This window comes from Myodes glareolus, chromosome 18 (assembly GCF_982192425.1).
Source record: "Myodes glareolus chromosome 18, mMyoGla1.1, whole genome shotgun sequence".
In the NCBI taxonomy this organism is placed as follows: Eukaryota; Metazoa; Chordata; class Mammalia; order Rodentia; family Cricetidae; genus Myodes; species Myodes glareolus.
This window is the reverse complement of record NC_142043.1, coordinates 60,064,597-60,083,545: the sequence shown is the minus strand read 5'-3', so window position 1 is coordinate 60,083,545 and position 18,949 is coordinate 60,064,597. Positions and strand designations below refer to the sequence as shown.

Sequence of the window (18,949 nt, the reverse complement as noted above, 5' to 3'; positions counted from 1 at the left end):
CACCATCCATCACCGTGAGAAAGCAGCATCTCCTTAGGCAGGGACCCAGGGGCCAAGGCTGGAGCAAAAGTCTCATAGGTTTCTTTGATGGAAGGAAGGGAAGGCAGTTCTGACCCAGCCCAGATCTGTTTCTAGGACCTCGATAGCCTCTTGGCTACAGAAGGCAGTAGGGGTGGGAGTCAATGGCCCCGGCTCTGAGGTGACTTACAGATTGGTCTTCTTGCAGCATGGAAGGAAGGAAGCATGGGAGGAAGGCCCTAGGTATTCTCACTTTCAGTTCTTAGGACAGGAGGGGTTAAAGACCCTGAAGTTGTGACCAAACAGCCCCCACCTTCGGTGCCTGTGAGGAATGGCCGTGCCTCCCATAGGAAATATGACTTTGCCACCCCATGCTACCACACTCCACCCTAACACACAGACACTTGGATTCTGGTGTACCCGGGCAGCCTGTCCCCTTGGAGAATAGGAGCCTGGAAAATCCCCAGGATGAGCAATGTAGCTTTTGTCTGTCTGTCCATATACACATTCTCTCACGCGTAATCGCATGAGCCCACGTGTGTGCATCAGGCCTGCCTAGGATATCGAGAAAAGAACTCAGACATCATTCTTCGCGGACAAATTTAAAACACGAGTGTGGCTCATTTTATTTTATCTCAGGAAAAAAAAAAACCACAAACAAAAACAAAGAAATCAGTCCCTCCAGGAGGAAAGGCAGTAGACAGGGCCTCTGACGGGGCAGCTCTGAGCCTCCCAGGCTCAGGTCCTTGGCTCGACGGCTCTAACCTCTCTCTCGTGGGACCTGAGAGCCCACACTCTGGCACCATTCCCTTTGCAGTTCCTGCCTTCAAGCCCAGCTTTGCTGCCCCGAGATGGCCCTATGACTAAGTGCATGGCAGCTTGTGGCAGCCCGAGAGGGTTGCCTGTGACTCCTCGGGATACGGGCAGGATCCAGGACAGATCCAGCAGCCAGAGAGGGGACGTCAATAAAATAGAAAGGGTTTCCTCACATTTTCATCTTCTGGAAAAAAAAAAAAAAGTAGTCAAGTGCCAACTTCCAGGCCAGCAGCTCCCTGAGCCCGAGACGGTCTGGGGAGGGTAGTGTACTATGGCGGGAGGCCTGAAGCAGCCATACCCCAACATCAGGTCAGGCCAGTCCCAGGCCACAGCTGCTCTACAGAGACAAGATAGGACTTTCTGATGCTTCTGGAGTGGGGGAACTGGGCCTTGCCTTCGAAGACGCTGACGTTGCTCTAACTCGGGCCTAACACAGGGCCCCACAACACGAGGCATCTGCTTCCTCCACCCCAGGCCTTTCTTACTGGGCTTCATGCTGCTCCAGCTCGATGCTCCTTCTTCTTAGTCCAAAGTGGGGACCAGATGCTCAGTGTGTTTCCTGGCATGGTCTTCTTTGTCTTCTCTCAGTGAGATTGGTCCAGCCAACCAAAAAGATAAAGATGTCTTTCCCTCAGGAAGGGGCAAACTCTGTGGACCACGAGGACGTTCCTACTCTGCCCTCGGCCAGTTGCTCCCTTAGGCCAGGATGCTCTGGGCCACCTTCCTGATGCTCCACAACCCCGGGAGACCCTTGGGAACTCCCTCCACTCGCCAGCCCCAGGGTGTAGCCGTTGGGCCGCCGTCCAGAATGGGGGGCACTGCCATTGGCCCACACCCCCAAGGGGTGGCCATTGAGGCGGAGGCTGACCTGTTCTCCCTCAGTGCCGTGAGACGTCAAGGCCCAGGCACCGGAACCCCCTGCCTTGAAGGGTTCCTGCCGCCTCAGGACGTGGGTGCGGATGATCTTCCGGAAGGTCTGGCGGAACTCACGGATCCTGTAGGCGTAAATGAAGGGGTTGACGACTGAATTGCTGTGCGAGAGGATGATGGCCAGGTACATGAGCCACGGAGGGGCGTGCTGGCACGAGGGGCAGAAGAAAGTGAAGCAGTTGATGATGTGGAGTGGCAGCCAGCAGAGGGCAAAGAGCCCCACGATGATGGCGAGGGACTTGGCAGCATGGACCTCCTTCTGCAGCGTGGACCGGGTCCGCTCCCCTGGCAGGGGTTGGCTTTCCATCTGCTTCAGCTGTCTCCGGGCTGCCAGAAAAATCCGCAAGTAGATGCCCAGCATGAGCAGCAGGGGCAGTAAGACGAAAGCGAAGAAGTTGTAGTATACCATGTAGTTCATGGGCACCACGTCCTCGAACAGGCAGGCCACCTGGCCCTCGCCGCAGTCCTGTGTGTAGTTCTGGCCGTCCTTGAGCTGACCGCAGCTGTTCCAGCCCAGCATGGGGGTCAGGCCGATGGCGAACGACAGCACCCAACAAATTGCAATGATGCCCTTTGCCCTCATACCTGTCACCAAGCCGTTGTACCTGGAGAGAGAGGACTGGCATTAGAGGCCTGACGAGCAAAGGTCTAGCGGGGCCGCAAGCTAAGAAGCCCACAGAAACCCTAATGGTTCCTGTCGCTTTCGCTTATAGGGTCTTCACTGAGCACTTCCTCCTCCTAGCCTCAGTGGTATCTCTTTTAGGTGAGGGGCCGGGCTCGTCCTTATCACAGCTGTAGGGATGTAATGGGAAGTGGACATCCAGGACATGGAGGCAATCCCACAAATGTTCGGGTGTTATGAGTCTTAGGTATGAGATTCAGCTGGAGTTTGGCTTGAGAGAAATAGGTGATCTTAGGGGGCAAGTGCTGTTTGTTCTGTTTGGTTAATCGTGGTTCCTTCGATAACATGATTTTCTTTAGAGAACTAGTTCTGTGCAGGGTGGGGGCAGAAGAGCCACTTATACTCCATGCTTGTCCTTCCCCATTGGACTTGAATCTCCACTGGCCTCAAGAAAAGGCTGTCCGGGTCATGGAGGAAGAGCAGAAATCCCAGGCCAAATGAGGTATCATCCCCCCCTGCCCTCCAAACCCACCCACAATCCTCTCGGTGGAAGCGAGACAATTATGTCTTCACATTTTCCTGGCACTCTTAATAATCAAGAGGTATTGAATGGGGTGTGAAATAAGGCAGTTATCTGCCTGAGGGCCAAATGAAAATATCCTTGTGCTGATTACCAGCCCCGGGGTGGGGGTGTGGGGGGCATGGCTTGATTTGTCCACCAGAAAGTAGACTCCGCTCCATCGGAAATACATGATAATTTTAGAGAAAGAAGGGAGGCACTCTGTGGCTCAGGGTGGATCAGAGCCATTCAGCTGCTGTTCAGTAAGGGTCTCCGACTGATAAAAAGGAGCTTTGGTAGCCTCTAAGGAATAAATCTAATGGTTTCGATTCTGGCCAAACAAGACGATCTTGCCCACTTGCAGTGGTGCCGAGTGGAACTTTCACGCTTCAGATTCAGGCTAGACACCTTGGAGAAGTTTCCTGCCTCATCTAGGCCGGGAGCCCACTTAGAGTAGGATTCTCCTGCACTTAACCTCTGCACTGCCAGCTGGGGGACAGGGGCCTACAGCAGGTAACAAGGAGAACACATACGCTTATTGAGTCCAGATTAAAAGCAGCTCCAGAAAGGCTTATGGGTGGCAGACACAGGCACCTACTGATATCAGACATAGGAGGAAAGCTGGTATGTGGTTGCCCTATCTTCATCACGATGCAGCATGTATGCCCAGAGTTAAAGAACTTACCTCACATGTGTGACGCCCTAAGTTCAAGCATCATAAAAAAGAAAGAAAGAAAGGAAGGAAGGAGGAGAGAAAGAGAGAGAGAAAGAAGGAAAGAAGGAAAATGTATACCCAGTGTTGCTAGATCTCAAGAAGGACCGGAGGATTGATTTATTTTTGAGGCAAAAATATCTCCCATTTTAAATGTTGCTGATAGATAGATAGATAAGAGATAGATAAGATAGATGATAGATATATGATAGATGGATGGATGGATAGATGGATAGATAGATAGATAGATAGATAGATAGATAGATCCCTAGTAGTTTATGACCACTTTTCTAATCTGTTCCTCTGTTTTAGGGGAAGCTGAAACTGAGACCCAAAGAGACACAGGGACTTCCCGTGAACATTCCTAGGCACTGGGGCAACTGAAGCCCGGATGAATTTCTCAGGATTTTTTACAGTCTCTTCTGCCATGGTGCTGGGGATCAAATCCAAGGCCCTGCATATGAGAGGCAAGAGTTCTCCCTCTGATCTATCACTCCAACCCTGTCAATTCAGAACCTAGACAGTAACTGTCAGGCACGTTCTCAGGAGCTTCACAGGTCCGCCGAGTGGGGCCCTTGGTCACCTGCAACAGGGCCTCTGCGGGAGGGTCACAGGCTTACTCTGCCCACCAAGCATCACAGACCAAGCACTGTATGTGTGCCTATCTGGAGGCTCAAACACGAAGTCCTAGGGCCCCCACCCCATCTGATACATACTTACTCTGTGCCAGGCCCTCAACAGTGTTTTACATGATCCTCATGGGATCTTGTAAAGCTGTGTTACTGTTCACATCTTTCCTGGGACAAGCGCACCCTTCCTGGGTCCTAGTACTGGTACATTCCTGTAAGCAAGGAATGCTGCGTCACTTCTCCTCTCTGGGCCTCAATTTCCTCCTTTATAAACTGAAACTAAGAATTCTAGATGTATCGCCACTGCTCCATAAGGGCAAGATGCTGAATGTAGTGGCTGGAAACCCCAGGGGGCCACGCTGTGGCTCAGGGTGGATCAGAGCTATTCAGCCGCTGTTCGGAGAAATGGGCTGCGTGGGAGACTGATGGGCTTCTGGGAATGGGGTAGGGTCTCCCACCGCGTGACTTTCAAACGATTCTCAGAACAGGGCTTCTTGACCCTGTCCAGGGAGTTAGAAAGGTGGTAGTGAGTAGAGCTTCTGAGCTAACAATGTTGTTGGAGGCACGGCCAGGGCTGAGAGCTTCTGGGAATACACCATGGAAATCCCTGGTTTGTCCAGTTTACTTTTACAGGCAGGGAACCCACAAGGGGAAATCTTCCCCCGCATTCTAGAAAGAAAGCCCCCATGGGGACAGAATCCAATGCGTAAGATGTACTTTCCTATGTTGGCAATGTACTGAGGGGCTCGGAGACATTTGGTTATATGACCTTTGGTCTTCTTGAATGTTTAAGCACATGTAAGCATTATTTTTTTTTAAACACACACACACATACCAAATAGGACCCCATGCTCATATTTCCAGCACTTGGAAATAGAGGCAGGAGAATCAAGAATTCAAGGTCATAGGGCTAAAGTCCGAGGTCTAGAACAGCATCAGGACCCAAATGGAATCACGAACAGATTCTAGATGTCTCAAGGTACATCCTGGCCTGTAGCTGTGACTAACACAGTCTCATCTGGGCTTTCTGGATAAATACGTTCCGTGCAGCCATAATGATGTCCAGGCTGTCTAGTACGACATGGAGTCCTTCCAGGGAGCCTCAGAGATAGAGGGTGTGGGTGCCAGAGTCTCCAGCAACCCTATTTTCAAGTGGCCTCTGCATCCCTACATCTTCCAACCTGTAGAAGCTGCCCTCCCCTGACCATCCTCATTCCCCATCCTGGGGGCCCACCCCGTGGCGCCAGAACATACCCACAATTCCAGGTGGAGTTTCCATGTGTATTCGCCACACTGGAGAGAAGGTAGGATTTTCTAAATCACCTTAAGGGGCAACGACCTAAGAATTGAAGAGCCTCTTGCCCAAAGAAGTAACTCAAAATCCCTCCATAGGCAGAGACCAGCCTAAATCAGCCGCACACCACACCTGCCTCGCTTACTCCTTCCTTGGGGACCTTTGGCAGGGTTTTACCCTCTGGACACCCCCCTCCACTTTACCTACCAAGACCATGCACACCCTGTAACACCAACACGGCAAGACTTCCTTCAGGGCACAATTCTGCACCCTCACCAGCACCCTCGTGGAGGAAAGAACAGAGTCAGGGTTTCACAATATGTTAAGCAACTAGTATTCTACCACTGAACACTGAGCCAAGCCAGCAGGGACTCGTGGCCAAATGGAAAGCCTTCTTCTTTATTTCCCTTTTGTGGTGCTAGCGATATAGCTGAAGACCTTAGGTGTGCTACATAAACACTCTCAGCACTGTGCACATGCCTGGCCTTCATGCCTTTTTGGAAATAGAGAAGTGTATTGTATAAGACTTCAGGTCTTGCACCAACTGATTTCCTGTGTGTACTTTGGCCCGTGTTCTTTGGGGCTGAGAGCCCCAGAGGCCAATGTGAGACTTGCAGACGGGGGTGTGAAGGGTCCCTAGGAGAGGAAGCCTGGTCTCTTACACCTCGCTTTTCATTCTTTACAGGGACAGAACTTCGTCTCTGCCACTGACCCCTTTTCTTTATCACCCAAGAGACCCTGCCTTAATTGAACAGGGTCCCTACACTCAGGAAGGAGAGAACTGATCATTCCAATTCCTGGTGCCCGGTGCAAGCTTGGGACTAAGCCTCCATCAAAGGCTAGAGCCTATGGACCTTGCCAATACGACAAGACGCACCTTAGAAGAGGCTGGATTCCTGGCTGTGAAGGGAAGAAAATGAGAGTCCAAGCTAAAGAACATCTCCAGAGCTAACCAAGGGTGCCTAGTCCTCTCCAGATCCCTCTTGCGCCTGGTCCCCTTGTCCTTTTCAGATCCCCCTCATGCCTGATCCTCTGGTCCCCTCCAGATCCCTCTCATGCCTGGTCCCCTGGTCCCTTCCAGAAACCCTGCATGCCTGGTCCCTGCTCCCTATCTAGAAACTCCCCCCCCCGCCATGCCTGGTCCTCTGGTGTCCTCTGTGTCCCTATCATGCTCGGCTTGCTCTCAGATACCTTGCTATACAGATTTCTCCACATTCTCAATAACCAGAAACTGCAAGGGATAGCAAAGTGAAGGGGCTCACTAGCCAGAAACACAGGGGCAGGCTCTAGAGTCTATCCAGATTGAGAGATACAGGGATGTCCTTTCGTGGCTCTGGTCTCCCACAAGGGTCATGTCATCTGCTCTGGTTGAAAAGCTGGACCAGGATGCTCAAAGGATATACTGTATCAAAACTCCATCTGCCCATAGGCAAGATGAGTATCCTCAGTGGGTGGGCATCTTCAGACCTATCGGCTCCTGGCCGAGACCAGCCTGTGCTTTTGGAAGCCCCACTCAGAGCTCAGATGACCCAAGGTCTAAGTGAAACGGAGGTCAGGAGGTCCTGGGGGTCAGGGATGCAACAGCAGAGGGGCATAGGCTGTTGGCTCCAAGCCTCCATCTCACTTTAAAAGAGCCACATCCTTCCCCCCGTTACCCCGCCCAGCCTAGTCATTTCTGCCCATGTACTGAAGCCGCAGACCTTTCTTTACGAGCTCAGAGGGACAACAAAGAAATGTGTCTTCTTGTCCACACCTGAGAAAACAGGCCAGCATAGGGCGGCTAGCATCCTACAGGCACACACCTCATCCCATCCCATTTCAGGGATTCAGTCTCTTGATGCTGAGAAGACAAAGACAGAGAGAGACCAAGCAGAGGAGAGCCAGCCGAAGCCTTTAAACCGAGACTAGCCAGCCTCATCTTCCCAACTATGCTGCTCCTCGGAGTTGGAAAAGAGAGAACGTTAAGCTATTGCTCCTCCTGGTGACCTACTACTGCATGGCTGAGCCCCACTCCCAGGGCCAATGCCACTGACCACCGGAGACTCTCAGGGTAGAGGGTAGGTGCCATCGACACCTTGGGGACCCACATGTAGATTCCCCCTAGGCCTCTATGTTCTAATTTGTCACTGCAGGAACCTAGACCTTGGTCTACTTAAGAAATGGGATGGAGGCAACGGGACAGGCTGTCCCCACAGGCGACCTTTAACTACATCCCTTCATAGAGCTAGCCGGAAGTTCCTCCCCCTTCATTTTTGATTATTTCTTTTCTTTTCTTTGAACAGGGGTCTTCAGGCAGACTCCTGGCTGGCCTGCGACTCATCAAGCTTTGACTGTAGCTTTTGCCAAGTTCCCAGATACAAGTCTGTGTGTGTGCTTGCTACCATGTCTGGCTGAGTCCCTTTTGACGGAGTCTTTAAGGCAACACAAGGCACAGGCCCCATCCTTTCGAGTAACCTAGCATGGGTGTTCGCTTCTCCCTCAGGGCTCAGATTATAGCAACAGCTGGGTGATGTACTGTCCAGGACACCACCGAGTCACCCGGGGCGGTCCCTGAAGCCTGGTGTCACCATGATGGCGGATTACACTTCTCCCTGGACTCTGCCATCCCCTCCTTGGATGGCAGCGAGAGAGTCAGCCCCCTTCTCAGAGCCTCTTTTTTCCATCCAGAAGATGAGAGGAAGGAAATGACCTCTAAAGGCCCTCTTGCCTCTGACCCTGAGTTTTCACCATTCACAAGCCTGGTCCTTATTGCTGGCTGCCTTCAGCCCACAGTAAAGTTACTGACGCTTCCTTTGTGGGTGAGTAGGAAAAGCTCACTCTGGGGGTTATACATTGTAGTCTCCCTTCAGGGAATCCTTCCTCAGGGCCTGCAGCCACCCTTGCTACAGGACCGAGCTCTGGTAGGAAGAACAGAGGTACAGTCCCTGGGAGAGTCTGGGTTATCTACAGGGTGGCTGGGAAGAGGCCTCTGGGCAGATCTTCCTTACACAACACTTGGCTGAAGTCACGTCACAACAGAATCACCAGAAAACCCCCGCCACACAGCCAGCTCCTAAAGCAGGCAGAGTCCTCTCAGACTTAAGAGCAACGTAATTTGCATAGAAGTCCAAATGACTCACTGTGGCATTTGGCCAAGTCACTTCCCCTCTCTGGGTCACTCTTCTAAAGCACACACCGGGGGAAGGCTGGTGGTGGCAGAGGCGGGTTCCTAGCTAGGGCTCTGTGGTTTCCCATGGTTCCCCACCCTCCTCAGATCACGCTTAGAGGTATGGCGACTAGCTCACACACAGCAGCATGCAGTATCAGAGCCAGGCCACCCTCATCTGACAGGAGCCATACACAGCTGCCTGTAGACACCCTCAGCATGGGACCTGGGGAGAGGCCAGGGTAACCTGTACCTATAGGGGGATAAGCCGGACAGGTACGGCCACCTCCAGTTCTATCAAAAAATCAGACCAAGACCCAGAGGCCTGTCCTTTGTGCCCACAGATGTGCAAGCCCTGGCTCACCGGAGTGGGATGCGGATGGCGATGTAGCGGTCAATGGCAATGGCCAAGAGGCTGAAGATGGAGCTCTGAGTGAGAACCAGGACGAAGCAGGCGAAGAAGAGGCAGCCGTGGCAGGCAGCGCAGAAGCCGGTGCTGATGGTGATGGCGAAGGGGATGGCGAGCACACCCACTGCAATGTCAGCCGCCGCCAGTGACACCACAAAGTAGTTGGTGACATTCTGTAGGTTGCTGTTGATCCACACGGCCCAGCACACAAGCACGTTGCCCAGGACGGCCAGCACAGCGATGGCCAGCTCCACCATGATGTACACCGAGGAGACCATGGTGAGAGCAGCCACACTTGGGCAGGCTCAGCAAGGATGCGGGTCTGGGCCAGCTCTCGGTCCATAGCTGCAGCCCCGCCGACCACCTACTCAGGTCTCGCAGCCCTTTCCTCATAAGAGCCACGAGTGTTCCCAGGGAGAGTTTGTCACAGGCTTTCTCACAGAGGACTCCGCGTCTCCTAAAATCATGTCTACTCCAAGGGATCTTGCCGGGCTCCGCTTGACTTTAGGCTTCCGAAGTACCTGCAAAGAGAGATTACCAGTGAGCGGCTGAGCCACCCTAGCCACTCCAGATTCTGACAAGTAATGACTCCCCATCTTGCCCTATCTGTGGCCATCAGTCAGGACACAGGCCTGAAGAGCTCACTGGTTCCAAAGAATTCTGGTCAAGATCTTCACTCAACCCTTCTCAGGGGAACAGGTCCTCCCCGAGTCTCTTCAGGACAGACACGGGAAGGATAACAGTCAGAGCGAGGACTCTCTACCCACAAGCCACTTTCCTCGCTTCAGGTACCGCATTTACCACCGTCCCAGCCCAGACTAGCAGCTGAAGATGCTGACTCCATGGAAGCAAGTTAAAGCCATGGCAAAATGATGTTTCTATTGGCTCCTCTTTTCTGTAGCTTTTCAGATCTTCTATGGCAGCCTGGCCTGCCCTCTGGGTCCCTGCATCCATGATCAGCCCCGTGAGACCCTTCCCTCCAGCAAAGCTCTCTCCCTACCGAGCTTCCCAAATCTCATCTACCTTCTCACACTGGGCTAGCCTCCCAGCCCAGCTCATTTTGCTCCATCCCCTCAGGGAACTACCATCCCCACCTGAGGGACACCACTGTCACTCAGAACACTTCTTCAGACACTCCTGGAGTTCCTTTCTGGAGGGACCCGGGAGCCTTATGTCCTAAGCACTCTTACCCTCACAGGTGGCAAAGCAGATCCAAGTGAAGGCCACCACTCCGAGAGCTCCTGCCAGCAGGCTGCACACCCGGGCAGGGCAGGCGCTTTGGCTGCTTCCCTTCTCTGAGGGATCCGCCTCCCGCTCTCCTCCCACGCCTCTTCCCACCTGTCCCTGTGCCTAGCTGCTGCTGGGAACGCGGCTTTAGGAAAACAGGCGCTCTGTGAGGACCCACTGGAGGACTGTGGGCAGGAATGCTCTTTTTTTCCGGGTCTCAGTTTCTCCACTCAGAGTGTAACACCATTGGGTGCCAGATGACAACCATGGACTCATATCTGTGCTTATCCATAACCCCTTGAGAAAAGAATAGCAGATTTGGAAAGACTACGCCGGAGCCCCAACGTCAGATCCCAGAAATAGCTGAGACCCCTAGAAACTGGAAGTCTTGCTCCCTCTGTAGCAAGTCCCAGTCAAGCCCAAACTTCTGTCCTACTCCCCGACCTTGCAAAACTCAGTGTATGCAGGACTCTCCCAATAGCCTGTTATCGCCGGGCGTGGTGGCGCACGCCTGTAGTCCCAGCTACTCGGGAGGCTGGGACAGGAGGATCGCTTGAATCCAGGAGTTCTGGGCTGTAGTGTGCTATGCCGATCGGGTGTCCACACTAAGTTCGGCATCAATATGGTGACCTCCCGGGAGCGGGGGACCACCAGGTTGCCTAAGGAGGGGTGAACCGGCCCAGTTCAGAAACGGAGCAGGCCAATAGCCTCCTATCCCCTAGGCAAGAACCAAGAGATCGCTCCGCTCCCAATCTATCCTCTTCAGTTCTGAACCTTCATGGGACCTCAGGTTGTGCCTGCATGGAAACACATCTTCCCTACTTCTCCCCTCGACTCTGGCCAAGAAGATGGGGCTGCAATAAATAAACCTCAAGCTCCCTATTGTGATGTTGCCAGGGCTTCAGTCTGGAGCCAGGGGAGACATGGCTGTAGCTGTGCAGGTGTGGAAGCTCTTCTGCCCAGCAGGGAAGCTGATACAGAAGGCTAGGAACGGGAGGCCAAAGTCTGCAGAAGCCGACAGTATTACTGTTTCTACCTCAGAGGCACCACGGCTCCTGAGGCAAGGCCGAGACAGCTATAGCTAAGCCCTTATGAGTCCTAGCTTTGCACAAGCCATTGACCAACTAGTTGTTCTTAATGCATCTCCCCAGCAGGATGGCTGGAGCCAGGATGTGTACTGCCTCTGGGTCCATGTCCCTCTTTGCACATGACTTACAGTTTACAGAAGCAGGCACCAGGGATCCACAGCAAGCCCAGGACCAGCAGCTCATACCTTGGGCTCTAGCTTTCAATGTGTGGGGCTGCAGCAGCCCTCTGTCGGCTCAACCAGGCCCAACCAGGCTCAACCAGGCCCAGCCAGGCCCAGCGAGGCCCTGGAGAGCTACTGCCTTCCAAGAATCCTGAGTCCCAACTGGTATTTTCTGGGGGGAATAAGGGTAACCACATATCCCTTGGGCCTGCTCTAGTGGAATCTGCTTTGATGGGCACTGAAGCTGTCTGGAATTAGACCAGCCCACGGCTAGAAAACCAGCCTAGGCACTAAACACCCTCCATCTTCAAGGTCCCCAGTGGGAAGAGCGGAACATAACACATTTCTGTCAAGGTGAGCCAGCTCCTTCCCTGAGCTGAGAGCCCTGCTGATGGTCACACTGCCAGGGCTGACCCGCCAGTGACTGCACTGACTCCATTGCTTCCAGAACGTTGGCCTGGAAAGGGCCTAACTCAGGCCTGTATTTGCTGAGGTTCTCCCAGCAGCCTCGATACCTGACCGAGTCGTCCCAGTTCTCAAGGATCCTCACGTTCTGTGCTAGGTCGGCGTTTGATATTTCTGGACACCAGCACCCTCCCTGACTGTCCTGAGGCCACCCTGCTGCGCTCCAGTCTCAACACAGCTGGCCCTCCTGCCAGGCCTGCCTTGCACGGGCTGAGGACACGCCAAAGGTTCCTGTCCCAGGGCCCTTTCCTCTGTCCTCCCTTCAGCATTCCTGCAGCCTGCCTCAGCTATCACAGCGCATCCCAGGGGAAGCTCCTCTGATCCCAGGGCCACCTGGGCAGCTGCCAAACCAGAATCCTTCTTTTCATTTGTGCTTTCCCCAGCCCCAAGTCCAGCAGACCAGTGGAACCAGAGGCATTCTCAGGACAGACAGGAGGGAGGAGCCCTGCAGGGGAAGGCTGAGACTGTCTAGCTATAGGCAGGCAAAATAGCCCAGGGCCAGGGCACCCTGACTTGTAGCCTTTCTTTGTAGTATGAACGTTCCCACTGGGCCAGTTCAAACCTACTAATGTATCACTGACTAGACAGACAGACAGACAGACAGACACGGACACGCGCACACACACACACACACACACACACACACACACGGCTGAGAGATGTCAGCCACTGCTGCACTGTTAAGTCCCGTGCTCCCCAGATGGCCATGGATCTGAATATCAAGACTACACTGGACTCCCTTGAGGAACTTGTGTGTGCTGTCTGGGAGTTTGGAAAATGCCTGAAAGCTGTGTTCTGGCTGGCCTGGTGAATTCCATTTTTCAGATGAGAAGCTGCAGCCCAAACAGGTGAAAAAACTCTCCGCTTTCTCAGGGACGTTAGAGGGTGGCATAGTCTCTGGAGAACGCTAAGGGATGCAGCAGCCGACGTCCCTCTCCATGAAGCCTCCAGAGCAGTGATTCTTAACCCGTGGGAGGCGATCCCTTCAGCAAACCTCTATCTCTAAGTAATTATCTATACTACGATTCCTAACAGGAGCAAAATTACAGTTATAAAGTAGCAATGAAAATAATCTTATGTTGGGGGGGGGTCACCACAGCATGAGGAACTGTGGTAAAGGGTCGCAGCGTTAAGAAGGTTGAGAACCACTGCTCTAGAGTCACCGGAAGCCTGGGGGCCCAGGGAAAGGGGCCCGTGCAGAGCCGGGATCTAGCAATTTCCTATCCCTCTCTTTTGTCTCCATCGAATTAATCCTTGAGTCATCTGTTGCTAGCCAAGAGGGGAAATTAAATATTAATAATGTTGCATTTCCTTATGATTGTCCTTTGCTGGGGACAGGGCAGGGTGTAGAAACTGTCCCGTGTAAACCACAGGCACATGCTACAGAACACACATCAGTAGACTTGAAGGGACAACGCCTTAGGGTCCCAGCGGTCAGACTCGATGCTGTCTTTTCCCACCCATTCACTCCCACCCTGATCCAGCCACTTTAATTAAAACCACTTAATCCCAACCTGCATATCTCCTGACTCACCCCAGGCTCTGTGTACACATGCCCAGGTGGCGGCTCCAGACCCTGCTGGCCGTGTCTCCGTGCTCCCAGACAGTGTTCCACACACTGCTCTGGGGTGTAGCCAAGCACACGGAACAGAGTAACACAAGGACTGGCCACTGCAGCGGCACTGGGCTTCTTCCTGGGCCCCAGAACCCCAGCCTTACGATTTCGTTTTGTTGTGAGATGGGTCACTTGTAGCCCAGGCTGGCCTTAAACTTGCTATGTAGCCAAGTATAATCTTGAACTCTTGATCCTCCTGCTTCTGATCTCTAAGTGCTGTAACATAGGCCTGTGCCATTGTGCCCAGGCTGCCTCTTTCTCACGGGCAACGTTCACCAGTTACCTAACCTTCTGTGCCATGGGGACCGCTGAGCCATCTGCTGCCGCCTTTGCTCCCTGCTGTCCTGGAGTCTACTGCAGGGGTCTCAAAAGACAAGAACCTGGGAATTCTTCAATGACAGCTGCTACCTAGGAGATTCAGATACTTAGAAGCCATGCCCAGGACCCCCAGGACCTCATCTCCCACTTTAGGCGAGCTGCACACTAGATTTAAGATGCCAGAAGAAAACAAGACTATGAAGAAGAAAAGATGTGGCGTTCATCTTTAACCCCAGCACTCAGGAGGCAGAGATAGGCGGGTCTCTGTGACTGAGCTGGAGGCCAGGCCAGTCTACATAATGACACTCCCTCAAAAAAAAAAAAAAAAAAAAAAAAAAAAAGAAGTCCGTGAAAGAGAAAATAAAAGTATCAAACCCACAGGAGAGGATACGGCCTATGTAGTAATAATTCAGGTATTTTACAAAGGGCCGTGAACGAGAATGAAAGCTAGCAAACTCTCTGGCACACCAGAGCAAATACAAACAAGCAGCATAAAATCGTGGGCAGGACAAACAGGAATCAAAATAAAGAGCGTGTCATAAAGAGCATGATAGATTTCAGCCCTGCAGGCAGCTGAGGCCCGAGGCAGTGGGGGATGGAAGAGAATCCCGAGGTATTTCTACAGGAACCAGAGACAAAGTCTAGATGGAGGAGATTCAACAGCTGTCCTTGGGAAGCGGGTGATGCGTGGAATGACACCAAGCAAGAGTCACGGTGGAATGCGCCGGTACCTCTTACACCCGAAGCACATCCCTGTAGTTACTCAGCAGTAGCTGGACTTGCAGGAAGACACCCCCCCCCCCCCCCCCCGAGCCCACTAGGTCTTCCCTAGCACACCAATCAACAAGACAGGCGCCTCCTGAGGCTGCCCAATGCTGCAGGGTCTGGGCCTCCCTTCCCTTCCTGGGTCTCTCCAGAATTGTGCAGCACCCAAATTCTAATACCTGGTAAAGGCTGGAACCTCAAGAATACAAGTAAGTGACCAGAATGTCCTTCCCCTACCAACCAGGGTGTGTGGCTGCTGTTATGTTCCTGGGGACAGGATGTGGGCAGGAAGGGAGAACCAGCTGGAGGCCGGGGCACTAGCTTGCCTTTCTAAATAACTTCTCTATCACCAGCTAGGACCCAGGTTACCCTCGTTTACGCTCAAAGGCTACTGGTCAGATCTTCCTTCCCTCCCACTGAGGGTCCTAGAATGGACCCTGACATGCCCACTTGTCCAGGTCTGGTGCCCAGAAAGACCACAGGTTCCCGTCCTCACCTCAGGGGCTACTCACACATTGCAAGTTGCTTCTCCAGATATAACCCCTTCTGGGATCCAAGCCTTACATAGGGACTTGGAGGGCAGCCTGCAGTGGGAGCAGCCTGCGGCAGGGTCCATGCCATGTTCATCACAACTCCCCCCCCCCCCCCGACTGTGCCTTGACTTCTCCCATGAGCACGAGCTATGGTGAGAGCATCATATGAAAGGCTCAACCCCTGTGCCTGCCATAAATAGTGGAAGACAGTTACTGTTTCTCCTGAAAAGGGAAAAGGGATCCCTGGGTGGAACCCAGGCAGGGGGCTGGCCTGGATGCTAGACATGAGGGGTACAAACCCACTGCTCATCCATATCCCTAGGATATGGGTGTGATGATGCAGCCGTAGACGCTGAAGGGAAAGAGTGGGATGCACTGGACCACTCAAGGCTCATGGCTCGCAGAGGTCACTGCGAGGACAAATGTAAAGATCCCTCCAGCTCGAGCCTCTGGAAGAGACCTGTCACATAAAGTTAGAGGTAGCCCCGGGACACCACACAGGGCCTGTCATCCTCGTGTCTAATCCCTCGCTAAAGTGAGGGCGGCTGTTCTCCTCCACCCAATCCATCTCTGCTTAGCACCTGGCAGGATCTCATGGCTTCCAGATTCAGGGCTCGGACCTTCCTCTCTGCACCTCATGGTTCCTTGTTACCCACTTCAGGGTCTGGGCCTTGCTCTGGACATGAGTAGCCTCCAGGGTCCCCTTACTGTACCTCTAATCTTTTCCTCCCATTGACGGTCCAGTATGGACTTAGGGCAGTTCCTCAAACACTGTATCACCTCTGCTCCCTCATCACTACTGAGTTCCCCAGGTCATGATCTACCCTTCTGTGGTCCCCAGTGTGTCCCAGGGACCATGGTAATTGAGGAGAATCTCTTTTACCGGCTCAGTTACCTGCCTGGAGCAGTATCCTCACCTGTATGCTCCCATCACCTCAGCTCCTCCATTGCGTTCATGAAAACCCTTCCTAACTGTGCCTGTCTATCTGTCTGTCTGTCTATCTATCTATCCATCCGTCATCCATCCATCATCTATCTGTCTATCTGCCCCACCTCCTCAGCTCCTCCATCACATTCATCAAAACCCTTCCTACCTGTGCCTATCTATCTGTCTATTATCTATCAATCTTATCTATCTATCATCCATACATCTATCATCCAATATCTATTTATCATCTATCATCCAATATCTAATTATCTATCATCTATCTATCATCTATCATCCAATATCTATCTATCATCTATCTATCTATCATTCATACATCTATCATCCAATATCTATCTATCATCTATCATCCAATATCTATTTATCTATCATCTATCTACTTATCTATCATCCAACATCTATCTATCTATCTATCTATCTATCTATCTATCTATCATCTATTTATCTATCACCTGTCATCCATCTATCATCTATCTATCTACCTATCATTCCTCTCTCTCTCTCTCTCCCTCTCTGCCTAGCCTTCTCTCCCTCTACTCTCATATGCACAAAGTAGGCAGGGCCCGGGGTTGGGTTGTATCAAAAGGACACTGAGATGGTGACCGTAACTTCTATGAGGTGTGCTATCTCAGAAAAGGTCAGGTCAGAGGCCAGAGCTGCTGATTTCAGGCAGCAAGTGAGTTACCAGGGACTGTGCGTCCCCTTACAGGTCCTGGATTTTGCAGAATCTGACACCTTGATACCACATGTTTGCTCCCAAGCTAACGCTTGTCCACACTTCCCTCCGCTCATAGCAATCTGTGCCTCTTCCTCCAGGATTACCCAACCTAAGCACAGAGCTCCCTGACCACAACCCCCTACTGCCACCACCCCTTCCCCTGAACTTATCCCCCCCCCCATACCCAGCCAAAGAATATCTTCCCCCTCTTCCTCTATACCTGTGTGTTCAGCATTTCTAAGAACACCATTACTCTATAGATGGAAAAATGGATTCCCAGGGCAGTGGCCTTCCCAAGACCACTTAGTTAGTACGCATCTAGGGGACAAGATCAAAACCCAGGTTAGGACATCAAGATCTTTGGTCCTTCTGCAGGGCCCTGGAGATCAGTCACTGCTTCTTCTGCCTGACCCAAAGTTTGTCTCTTACTACATGAGTGAACTGCCCTTAATCTAACTTCAAGCCATGAACAGGGAGATCGGCATGGTCAGCTCTGAGAGAGGGCACACCAGCTAGGCTTTGCCCAAGAGACGCCAGAACCCAGAGAACCTGGGAACTTCCAGAATGTAAGGGCTGAATTTTGAGATCTTGACATCATAGTCACAGACCATCAGTTTTTAAGGAGCCCTCGAGGACCCAAACAAGCAGGGCCTTCCCAAACTCGTGTTTCCCAAAAGCTCTCCACCATCATCCTAAACACCTGACACCTAAAATCCTGACACCAAGAACAAGATTGGTTGGGTGTGACACCCTTCTGAAAGGCGCGCGGAGTCTAGGAGTCCAGAGAAAGCCAGGCAGCAGAGGCAGAGCATTCCAGGTAGAAGGACAGAAAGCAGGCTCCTTTCTCAGGGAGACAAGGCGCGGCCTCTGGGTGGGTAAGGAGGGGGGTCCAAATCCCTTTCCAGCCATCAGGAGAATACATGCTTTGCCTGCCCCAGTTGTGGGGAGAAGGAGTACTGGAGACCACTTGCTTCTGTCGCCCTGGACCACTGTGAATTCCTGCTGCTCCCTCTGTATGGACTGGCAAAATTAGTCTAAATGTTCCTAAGGCAGAGGAACATTTGTCCATCTTCTACCAAACCCTTGAGAGTTGCCACCGTTCCCGCCATTTCTGCCCCCGGCTTCGGGCAGCCTCAGACGCTCACCCACCCTCTTGTCCTCTGGCCTCTCCAGTGTCCTAAGTCGGGTTCCCGCCACCACTGTCAACAGGATGCTCCCCTCCCCCGGGTTCCAAACTCCCCTGCTCTCGCCGTGCCTTCCTGGCTGTAAACTGGTGCCCGCCTGAACCCCTTACCCGGGAGTCTGACCCGCCTACCTCCGGCCGCGCCTCGACGTCCACAGCCTAGCTTTGGCAGGGACGCGCCCTAAAGCGACTAGTGAGCTTGCAGGTTCAGTCCTCCGCGGACAAATCGACGACCGTCGCCGCTCGTCGTCTGTCGCCTGCCGGTCTAATCGATTGACTGTATGGCACCCCGCTGCCCTGCCTTACTCGAGCCCCTTCCGTGCTACCTGCTCATGCTCACCTTCCGGTCGCTGAGGACCGCCCCGAAGGCACGGCTCCTAGGATGTGACCTGCACCAAGGAACCCAGTTGCGGCCACTCCCGAGGCAGCCAGGACAGGCTCGGACCCTGATACCCGCGGACTCTCCTCCCGACAGCAGGAAGGAAGGGTCCGAGGGAGAGGCGGGCGCTCCAAAGAGCGGAAGGGTCCTAATCCGCTCAGATCTCCTGGCCCTTCGGAGTCCGACGGCCACAGTCACCAAGACGCCGGCCCGCGACCCCCCACCCCGAATTCCCCAGACCCAGGCCCCCGACTGACCTGCCTCCTCCGCTGGCTCCCACCGTCTCAGAGGCGGCTCGGGCTCCAGCTTCACCGTGCCGCTCATGGGCGCACCCTGCAGGCGACTTTGAAACTAGCGCTGCTCCCGCCCCGCCCCGCCGCTGGGGGAAACCGAGGCCCCTAGGCGGGAATCAGAGGA

General features: G+C 53.1%; 1 protein-coding gene and 1 non-coding gene across 6 annotated transcripts; one reads left to right on the top strand and one right to left on the bottom strand.

The window, feature by feature from the left end:
* Nucleotides 1-615: 615 nt before the first annotated feature.
* On the bottom strand, nucleotides 616-18,946 carry Adora2a (adenosine A2a receptor). 5 transcript variants are annotated; one of them, XM_048451503.3, is made up of 3 exons: nucleotides 18,790-18,946; nucleotides 9,090-9,655; nucleotides 616-2,369 (listed from the first exon to the last, which is right to left on the bottom strand). In XM_048451503.3, exons 2-3 carry the CDS (start codon nucleotides 9,410-9,412, stop codon nucleotides 1,466-1,468), a joined length of 1,227 nt encoding a protein of 408 aa, XP_048307460.3. In that variant the 5' UTR covers nucleotides 9,413-9,655; nucleotides 18,790-18,946; the 3' UTR covers nucleotides 616-1,465. The 5 variants fall into 5 exon arrangements, with proteins under 5 accessions (XP_048307460.3, XP_048307463.3, XP_048307462.3 ...); XM_048451506.3 differs by lacking the exon at nucleotides 18,790-18,946 and adding an exon at nucleotides 18,494-18,612; XM_048451505.3 differs by lacking the exon at nucleotides 18,790-18,946 and adding an exon at nucleotides 18,286-18,448.
* LOC146890848 (signal recognition particle RNA) lies at nucleotides 10,852-11,138 on the top strand. Its single transcript, XR_014998481.2, has one exon.
* Nucleotides 18,947-18,949: the final 3 nt, after the last annotated feature.